This window comes from Daucus carota, chromosome 1, assembly GCF_001625215.2.
Source record: "Daucus carota subsp. sativus chromosome 1, DH1 v3.0, whole genome shotgun sequence".
Classification (NCBI taxonomy): domain Eukaryota; kingdom Viridiplantae; phylum Streptophyta; class Magnoliopsida; order Apiales; family Apiaceae; genus Daucus; species Daucus carota.
Genome location: NC_030381.2, coordinates 44,335,471 through 44,346,909, shown reverse-complemented (window position 1 = coordinate 44,346,909; position 11,439 = coordinate 44,335,471). Strand labels below are relative to the sequence as shown.

The 11,439-nt window shown below is 31.2% G+C and overlaps 1 protein-coding gene across 1 annotated transcript; it reads right to left on the bottom strand.

The window, feature by feature from the left end:
- Positions 1-7,954: 7,954 nt before the first annotated feature.
- On the bottom strand, positions 7,955-9,618 carry LOC108195989 (dof zinc finger protein DOF5.7). The gene has a single exon (XM_017363036.2). The coding sequence runs from the start codon at positions 9,229-9,231 to the stop codon at positions 8,203-8,205; it is 1,029 nt and encodes a 342-aa protein (XP_017218525.1). The 5' UTR covers positions 9,232-9,618; the 3' UTR covers positions 7,955-8,202.
- Positions 9,619-11,439: the final 1,821 nt, after the last annotated feature.

The window sequence follows — 11,439 nt, the reverse complement described above, 5'->3', positions numbered from 1 at the left end:
TCATTAAAAAGTAGAAATCATTCCCTACTTATAATTACAGAAATCATTATTTATTATTTAGATAATCTCATTTTTTTTATTTTAATTGAGACAATCTACTTATATTAGTGGTCGGTGAACGACTATTTACAACGATTTTATTTATAGGAGGTCCATAAAAATGAGAGAAGATGCTAGAACCTCTATTAATATCCTTGATCCCGAAAAGATTTTTATCTTAGCGAGGTTATTAGTTAATTGACGATTTCAATTATTATATATAAACTATTAATTTACACAATATTTCATGTCAAATATAATTATTTATTTGTAATTCAACGTGTATAAAATCTTAGTTAATGTCTCCATCGTTGTCAAAATTATTAATCTCATGTATCAACATATATTTAGTTAATTCATGCACAAAAAATAGAATTAATGAATACAAATTCTAACACATATGCCTTTATTACATACATCATATATATGTGTGTGTTTATTAATATCCATACATTCATGAGATATGATTGTGTTTTTTATTTCTATGAAACCAACAACTTAATATTTTAGAATTATTTAGCAAAGCTGTTTACAAAATGTTTTCATACTATATATTATATAGAAAAATTATATGTTCAATGAATTATTATTGTGTATTTTATAGGGTTTAATAAGACTTTCCAAAAATCAATTATTTAACACATTTAATAATATTATTAATTTATCTCATCAACTCAAGTTAGGAATGAGATCGTGATAAATTATTATTTACTCAAGGTTATAATTTTAACAGATAGCAAGGTTAGTCGTGGCGATAATGACTATGCTAACTAACAAGTTATGAAGCTGTTGGTAACCGTGATATGAGGTCATTATTAATTATTATAGCATGTGTAGGTGATGATATATGTTATATATATATATAGATACATACATACAAATCAATATGATTAAGATCACTAAGAATTATGAGGCTCGAAAATATACATAAACCGGCCTAAATGAGACTGTGAGATTTAGTAATTTTGGACTGCGGCTTAGCGGAACTAAGGTGTGACTAAGTTTGATTAAGACTGTTTGGAACTTGTGCAGAATCTGTCCCTTATTTTAGTAAAGTTTTAGCGAGATCGACATGGATAGAGTGGGCCGATATGCTGGGGATGGATTCGCAATGAGAGATGTCATACAAAATAGGTGATATTCTATCGAGAGTGCATAATGTCATACAATAGTGATTTATCATCAAATGTATTTTAGTGATTTGTATTGGAATAATTATTTATATAAATGATTACATAAAATTAGATGATACAAACCCAATTCACAAGAATGAGAAGTGTGTGGTTTTCGGACCCAACTAGACATAGTGAGACCAGGATTGTCAAGTCAAGTTTGGGATAGCGAGAGCTTGTCCAAAACCTTGGACCAAATGGATTGAAGAGAATTGGTATACGCTTTTGATGAGTATCTTTATATTTCAAAAGAAGAGAGGATTGAATAAAATACTACTCCCTCTGTCTCCCTCAATCGTTTACATTAAGGGATGGAGACTCGGCATTCATTCTAATACTCTCATAAAGTATAGCTTGATATATTATTTTGAATTTTTTTTTTTGAATAATAGTTTAGTATTTAAATTTTTATACAAAAAAGAAATTTTTTGAAAATAAATTATGAAACTATGTTTTATATGCGCTTTAAAATACGTGTCGAGTAAGAAGAGGGACGGAGGGAGTACCATAACTTCCAAACTATTAAAAATACATATACGTACAGTATATGAAACAAAATTATTAAATGAACCATAGTTCAATTATAAACCTAGTATGCGAAATACAAGTGTTAAGCAATAGCGAAGGGTGTGAGCATGCATGGTGTCTGGTGTCTTGTTTACGAATCCACAACTGGCCAAAAGACAATCGATGTGTTGACACAAACACATCTATCTGCAATTTCTCGTTTTGGAATTGATGTTTTTCCCTGATCTCTCACCCTTTCTTGTTTTTTTGTATGGCCATTCCGCGTAAGGTAGTCAGACAAAAACACATATTACACACATGACCCTGTGTAGGCTGTTTTTCGTGTGTTTTGACCTAAAATGTGACGCCCAGCCCAGGTTAACGTGTTAGATTTTTCTTTATACTCTCTGTCAGAGCATCTCTAACCATTGAAAACCCTTGGCTAAAAAGTGAATTGTCATATCTAACATAACCAACAGCTTAAAAAACTCAACTCCAACCACACTCAGCTGCTGTCTATAAATTTAGCCAACTTCCTATGGATAGACTAAATTTGTCGAACCTCTACAGATCTGTAAGAAATCTGTAGGAAGATTGCACATCATTTATTACCATATTGAACTAATATATTCTATGTTAACAATCTAAAATATTAATAACATACTATTTTTAAATTATAGCCAACCAATATAGCCAATACCATTGAAGCAAAATATCTTACAGGTTCATCAAATTTTACATAATGTCTTACAGGTCCTATTTAGCCAATGATTATAGCCAACTCCGTTGGATATGCTCTTAGTTACAGCACATTCTTTATATTTTGGAATGCAGTTTGAGTACTCGGTAAATTATAGTTATATAATACCTTTTTCAAAAAAAATTCTTGAATTTTTTTTTGCCGTTTAAACTTTTATTAAAAAAATAATTAGAAAAAACGTTATAAAACTATACTTTATAAGAAACTCAAAATACGTGTAAACAGTGAACATAAACAACCTGCTGGGACGAAGGGAGTATATACTATATAATATTCAGAGAGCGATTTTATTGCACAAAATTTTATTTATAAAAATTTGTCGGATTATTATAATTATAATAATAATAGTTATTATCTGATTATTATTAATAATATTTTTTAACAAAAAATTATATATTTATTGAAAACTGAACTAAGTTGGGACAAAATTCCAAACTAACAGTGCAACCTAGTTGATAAACGAATAACGAACACATAAAAAATGAAAATTACTGATATCTATATGAGTACATATATAAAAAAATCGTAACCGTAACAAATTCATTATTTGAAAAAGAATTAATTTTGTTTCAAATTGACTTTTTTATTCTATAAATCTTTATAAAAAGTAATCGAATCAGAACCAAAAAATCGAACGGAACCGTACAAATTTGATTCAGTTTGAAATGTATTTTCTGAATTCAGTTTATGCGGTCCGGACTGAATAGATCGAAAAAAAATTCGATTCGTTCCGGATCTTAAAAAGATATTTAAGTCCGGACTAAATAGTTCAAACAATATATAATGGAAATTTATATACCGTATGCCAGCTTTACTTGTATCAAATAATATATTGAAAAAATATACTAAACTCGATAATATGCATCTGGATTATATATTTTTCCAACACTAAATAAGATCAATATAAATATTTTTTAATATTTGATGATATTTTTGTCTGGATTTCTTTAAAACACGAATATTAAACCATTTTCATGATACAGTAACTATCATTTTGCACCCGTTGATTTTGGTCCTTTTTGAGATTTGGTCTCGAATTTTGAATTATAGTAAAGTACCCATAGCATATGAATTCCAATCACATTGCACCCGTTTAACTAATTTCCGTAAAAACTAACGGTCAACGTTAAAGACAGAAAGTGTTAATTTTAAAATATAGCACTTTGCACCCATCAACGTTTGTCGTTTTTTTGTTTCGGTCTCCTATTTTTTCATAAAAAACTTAATCATTTTATAACCTTTTAACGAATTCCCGTAAAATATTAACATTTAACATTAAATAGGATGGGTAATACTGGAATTGTGATTAGGTGCAATTATAATTATTTATATCTTTAACTTATACATTAATACATAAAATTAACTTTTTGGTGGTGGATCAGAATCGAGACCATGAAAGAAATGATTAAGTTTTATTGATGAGAGAGGTGTGAACTGGAGTGTGGGAGGGGAATGGATTTGGAGTAGCAGCCTGATTTCGTTAATGATTCCATCGGCTCAGATGAAATCAAAGGACATGAAGAAGTTAAGAGATATTATGTTTAATAATTTTATAAATCAATGTATGAGCTAAAGATATAAATAATTATAATTGCACCTAATCACGATTCCAATTTGACCTATTCCATTTAACGTTAAATGTTAATATTTGACGGGAATTCGATAAAATGATTAAATTTTTTATGTTTGGGGATGCATTTTGCCGACATATAAAAATATGAGACCTAATGGAAAAAAAGACAAAAGTAGATTGGTGCGAAGTGCTAATTGTAAAATTAACACTTTCTGCCTTTAACGTTGACCGTTAGTTTTTGACAGAATTTAGTCAAACATGTGTAATGTGATTGGAATTCATAAGATATGGGATGTACTTTGCTATAATTTAAATTTTGTGACCAAATCATCAAAACGATCAAAGTTAACGGGTGTAAAGTGCTAATTACTCTTCATAATATTTTGTTCTGGTCGAAAAGAATGTATTTATTTCAGAAGTGAAATACTTATATTTTATGAATGCTAAAGATCATGAAAGATTAAAGTGGCCGATCCCACAGATATCAAACTCTTGATTTGATCCAATTGAGTTTTTCCGAACTTGAATTTTGGATTTAAATTCGAATTTGAATTTTTTTGACCAGACTCGAAAAAATTTGAATCTGGATTTTGATTTTAAATATATCAATCGAATCGATACCAGACCCGAAACCCGAATTTTTTTCGAACCCCGAAACTAGAAAAAAAATCCCTTAACATATACATATATATCATAAATTATTATATAAACTAATATCTTACTCTTTTTTTTGAGTAAAAACTAATATCTTACTTAGTTTTATATTAATAATACATGACTTATATACATATAATTAAATTTAAAGGTTATAACTGATAAGTTGGATAATAGTTTCTAATTAAATTTAATATATTTTACACTACTATATTGAACTAAATAAATATATGGAGTATTATTTTTAAAATTAAATTGACATACATGTGAGAATCCATATCCTTAAGCTACATTTAGAAAAATCAATATCTCACCAACTCTTTGTTAGCTACTACTTTTGTATTATTAATATGAATAAATTGTTACCTATCATATTATTATAACAATATAGATTTATTTATTTTAAATTATTATAACAATATAGAATTATCTAACTCAAACTGAAATTCAAAAAACCCAACAAATCAAATTTGAATATTTATTTGAGCTTATTGCACTTTATAACCCCACACTTTGGCTGATCAGCAAATCAGACCCCACACTTTGAAACGTGACAGTTTGTAACTCTAAGTTTCATTTAGCTTTCGGTTTGTAACCTTGGCCCACACATCCGTTAAAAACAGCTGTTAACTTTAACTGTTTGAGAGGTAACAGTATGTATATTAATTTCTAACAGCTACTTTACACCACGCGACCCCTCAAAATTTATGTATCATATTTGAAAATTATTTCTGAACACACACAACGATGTAAAACAATTTAAAATAATTTTTAAAATACATATTTAGATTTAGAATCTGAAAATTTATTTATTTTTACATTTTAAAATAAATACATATTTTAAAAATTATTTGTAATTTAATATATATTGTTGTTTGTGTTCAGAAATAATTTGAAAATATAATATATAAATTTTGAGAGGTCACAGGGGGTAAAGTAGCTGTTAGAAACTAATATACACACTTACCTCTCAAAACAGTTAAAGTTAACGGTTGTTTTTAACGGATTTGTGGGCCAGAATTACAAACCAAAAGCTCTATGAAGCTTAGGGTTACAAACTATCACGTTTCAAAATGTGAGATCTGATTTGCTAATCAGTCAAAGTATGAGATTACAAAATGCAATAAGCTCTATTTATTTTTATCATTCAGACCCGAACCCTAATTCCAATCCGAAACAAAAGATGACTTTGGACCTTATTAAATCCTATGATCCGACCCGTTGTCTATCCTATTACGCACGAACTAGCTAGGTAACTGGAGATCAAGCTCCGTGACAAGCTTGTCTTGGGCTCGGTCTGACATAACATCTTAGTAAATATATATATAAAAACAATTTTTTCAAATAGCAGCTCTTAGCTTAAAAATTGATTTTAGGAAAAATAATTTTTCGTATTTTTTGGAAAAAAGCTGATTTTCATGTTCTTGCAAAACCGTAATAGATTTCATCATCAAAACTCACCAAAAATATTATCTTTTATTATAACTCAAAATATATAAATATAAAAAAAATCACCAAACAGTAACCTAATTTTTACGACAACACTCTTTTTACAAGCATTTTTTAATAATTTTGAAAAATACTCCCGAACACACTCTTGGCTCTTAATAATTGGATGCGGATTTACTCGATTTCAGGTTGTCATAGTGCATAGCCGAGGTTTGAAATCCGGCAATGATGTGAGGTAATTTCTTGTAATAAATAAGTAAAATAATAGGATATCACTTTCTATTAATATTTTTATAAAATTCAATAAAAGTTATTAATTTTGAATATTATTTTTTAGAATTATTTTAAGATATATTCAGTATTATATAATTGCGCAATCCAAAATTCGTATTTAGATATCAAATTGTATCAACTGAATTTCTAAAATTTTCCGTCAGCTCATGACAATTCGCATAAAACTGTAGCACTAATCAGATAAGCAAAATAAATCTGAATTAAAGTATAGAAATTATCATTAGTAAAAGCCAAAATTGAATAATAATCAAAAATTGTAGTGGCATAGGGAGTTGCCATGCATATCATGACACTCATGAATCATGATCGAGTAGCTAATATTCATGGAGTTCTCGCAGGTAACTATATATAAACGTATATAAATGGTAATTGTAATGATGAATCAACCATATACACCAAACGAAACTTCTGTTCTACTTGTACTGTTTCTGCCTTGCCTCTCTCTATCTGTCACGTTAATCACGCAACTTTCGTCATGCTCTTCTCCTCTCCTTCACACCCAAACACACATCTATGTTTATCTCTTGCCCAATACTTCCTTTTCATTATGAGTTTTTTTGGTCTTAACTGAAACTTTTTTTACATGCAAAACAAAACAAACTACGAGGATTGTTTTGATGGAGATGCAAACAAACTAGAATGATTGCTTTTGAACGGAATTATATACGGGTCTGGCCACCACCAAAATTTGTTAAAACTATGGGGACCCTGGTTTGCTTTTCATGCATCATCAAAAATTATAACAATATTTATGGTCTTCCAGCCTCGCTAAAAGGCCGCGGAATCAATGACGTGGGAAAACTCGAACCTGAGACCTTTCTATACCCCGAAACTCTTTTCGGGAAAAATTTGGGGTTTCGAAATTTAAACATTAATTATTCGGACCAGGATGAAAATTTAGTTGTAAAGAGGCTATCCATATTTTTAAGTGATGACTAGAACACAACAGGAAGTTTCACTAGTGTAAATTACATCCACAGAAAAGGGTCACTGTACTAGCTGGAATTAAAGCTAAACAGTTAAGATGGCATCTTATTATTACTTGTTTGTCTACACAAAGTATTAAATATCGCTCTCATATTCAAATGAGGCCAGTCTTTAAATCATCTGACAAGGTATAAAGCTGCTACGATACATAACAGTTTCATGTGTTGGGACGAAGTCTGAGACTTATCACCCGAAACAGTTACCAGATGTAGACACTAGTGGAAGCTCCTTGTAAATTGACTACTCGTTTCATATTCTTTCACAGATCCCTATGGGACTCACATCACTTCCATCGCCATACTTCCCAAGTACGGAGTTCTTAGATGCTCAGATTTACAGTAATAAATTATTCTTTCTTGACATAATTAAATTATCCAAGAACTGTATTCCACATTGCTTACCATGACACTAGACGGATATACTGGTTCCCGTTCCCTGACAATCGTATGTCAGAACGTTTTACATAACATAACTTTTTAACCACAAACACAAAGATTGTATTATGCCTGCAGGTAAAGTTGAATACATTTAAAAGAACAAGTTCACACTTTCCCAACTTTTCATTCTACCTTGAACCACAAATTAAAAGAAAACAAATTCAGATAGGATCGATACATCATACATGACATTCATATCGTTCTACAACATACACATAATATAGTAGAAATGTTTCTGTTTATCTCTATATGACTACTAATTAACTTGGATTTGTTCACACACGCACACACACCCGCCTTTGACTCGATGATCATCACGAGCAGCCGCCGCTATGGCAGTGGTGTGTATTGGTAGAAGTTACCCCATGCTTGATTCATTCCGTTAATCCCTGTGTTGCTGCTGTTTGTTTGAGCGGCGTTCCCTAGCGAATGATTCGAGTTGTGATCAAGCAGCCACTCAGTTCCTGAAGTACCGCTTCCGCTTCCACTTCCACCTACAGCTTGATGAACATCATGATCTTTCACTCTTGAGGATATCTCCAGGTTCTCGAACAAAATAGGCTGTGGTTTCGGAGGCATAATTACACTAGTATTTCCCAGGCCCTCCTTTTGATCAGTAATACTATTCTCTTCACTGAACATCATCATACCCAATCTTTGCTGTTGCAGCTTCCAGTGCAAGTCCTGGTTGATTGAACTCAATGATTCGATAGACGATGCAACGACGTCGTTGTTCTTGATATCGAGGTCATGATCTTGAAGTAGTTGTGCACTTCCATGGACTTGTTTGATCCCGGAAGAAGACAAAGGGAAATTAAGCCCCATAAAACCACTGCCAGAAGAACTGCCAGTCTGATTCTCCAGACTGAAACAAGGACTCGATAAAGTTCTCGAAAAATTCCCAAACGAGGAATTCGTACTCAGCTGCTGATACTGCTGAACAGGAGAAAATGTTCTGGGGAGATTAGTATCAAGCGTCTGAAAATTCATCCCGGACGAGAGGCCGATGTTCGAGAACTTGAATCCACCTAAATGATCCAGATACGAGCTTGAACCGCCTGAGTCCATCGAATCAGAGGCGAATCTTGAACAGGACTTGCTACTCATCTTCTTGTTCTTCCTGCACCCACCTCCAATTGGTATATTGCGTAACGCGCCCCCTTTAGTCCAATACCTTCTACAAGTCTTGCAGAAATACCTCGGCTGACTAAGGCTGTAGTTGTTGTAGTAGCAAAACTTTGTGTTCGGTGAGTCACACCTCGGGCACCTTGGTGCTTCAGCCGGCCTGCACGCGCCCTTCTGGCTGTTTCCGGAGCTGTCATCGGGTGGATTCGGGTTCAAATTATCCTGAGACATCATTTTTTCGAAAACCCTAAAACTCAAAGTTCAGAAAAAAAAAAATTAAATTAAACCTTTATGGGGTGGTGGTTATAAGTTTCCTGAGGCAAAGGCAAAGATCTGTATAAATATTAAAGAGACAAGTGAGAATTAATCAATGGTTTCATGCATGAAGTTGATATATAGTTGAAGAAAGGATGTTGATATGATGGTGCATCAACCTGTGACCTCCATCATGACTGAACTAGATTTGAACTGGAAATTGTAAGAGAATATATGTTCCATAAAGATATAAATAAAAAAAAGTTGTGTTGGAGTTGGATCTGATAACAGAATATATAAAGCTAGGTAGCTAGTTGTGAATAGATCTGATTATTACTGGTTAAGATAGAAGGAATGAGGAAAAGGAGAGGGGGCTAGGTTTATATATCATGTAGAGAAGTAAAGGGATAAATACTACTGTAGCCAAAAGAAAATTGGATGATGTAATAATTCATTCACTGTAAAACCGCTGGCTGAACCATGGGGCTGCTACTTCTAGTTTGTTTATCCGAGTACCATGAAATTTGATGGAAGTAGGTTACACTCTAAAATTCCCAAAATTAGTCAAATTAATGGTTAATATGTAACTTCAAGTTATATAATTATTTTTTTAAATTATTTGCCGCATTTTCATTTATAATGTTAAACTTAATTTTATTAATAAAATAATGTACTAAAAGTTATTGTAAACATGTAGAGATTAATGTAAGATAGGGATTATAGTCTGGAAATATATAAAGATGCGATTTTAATTTTTTCTTATATCTATTATTAAGTATTATAATAACCAAACAAACAATTGGTTGTATATATTTATAAGTCAAATATATATTTCATTATACAATGTTAGAAGATTGCATGGGTTTTTTTAATAATACCCAAGCTTGAAAAGTTTTTTGCAAAAATACTGTAATTATCTTCCAAATAAAAATTACAAACTACAAGTTTTCTAAATTTTTTTTTGCAAAAAAACGGTGATTGCATTTGCAACTAGCAACCTTATATGCAAAAACAAATGCGATTTTGGAAAAAAAATGTAAAATTGTATTTAATTGCATAATGAATTATAAATGCCTGCAAAAGTCGAAAAATGAGTGCCCTCCGCGACTTAATATCATAAAATCACCTAAAATTTGTTGCATCTATTTCTCTCCCTTACCTATACTCCCATCTCTATCTCTGTACCAAACATCACTCTTTCTACCACTCCCTCAATCCCTCTCCCCCTCTTTCGCTCTCTTTAACCCTCTCCTTTAATCCCCCACCCCCTCTCTCATTGTCCCTTTTCCTAAATTTCTCCTCCCTCTTTCCTCTCTTCATCCCTCACTATTGATCTTTTGAAAAATATGTGTCGGTCTATGTATGTGAAGATTTGAGAAGGTTTTTCAAAATGAGGAAAGATTAATGTTGATGAGATGCGAAAAGATAAAAATCGAAGCTTAAACCTTCTTCTACATCATTCATATAATATGTGCGTATATGTGTGAAGATCTTTGTGTATATGTGATTGTGTATACATGTGAAGATCTTTGCGTATATGAAATTTGAGTTGCAATATGGTTATATCTTTACAAAAAACTAAAGTTGCACGAAGTTGAACAATATATTCATAATTATTTCCAAAAGATAGTAAAATTATAAAAAAAAGCTTACAAAAATAGTATTTTTGATAAATACCCTATATAAAACATACTTATCTATATAATTATATTTCTTGTGACAAAACCATTAATATTGGTGACAAAGTAATCTAGTAATTAACAAAATTTGAGATTATTGTTAGAACAGAGATTTGAATGATTGTGGTTTGCGTAGAGGTAATCAAATGATGGTGGTTTTAGGATTTTTATGATTTGAAACCATAAGATTTAGGATTTAAATGGTATGAGATTGTAAGGATAAAAGATATTAGCAATGTGCTTGCAAATCATTATATAAAAGAGATAATCCACATAAATCATGAAAAATAAGTAATTACTAACTGATGTGTGTCTTATTAAGACGTGAAACCGATGTCAAGCCCACAAGTGTAACTTTGAGAATACAAAAATATGAAGAACTTAGAATAAAATTAGAGACTATTAGGAAAAAAAATGTCGTGGTCCAACATGGATGTCAAATTGAAAAAGAAAAACCTTCTAATGCACTATATTAGAATATTTTGGAATCAATATTTTATTCTGTCAA

Excerpts from the sequence above, each read along its gene's own strand:
- LOC108195989 (XM_017363036.2), bottom strand. The coding sequence starts at position 9,231 with ATGATGTCTCAGGATAATTTGAACCCGAATCCACCCGATGACAGCTCC.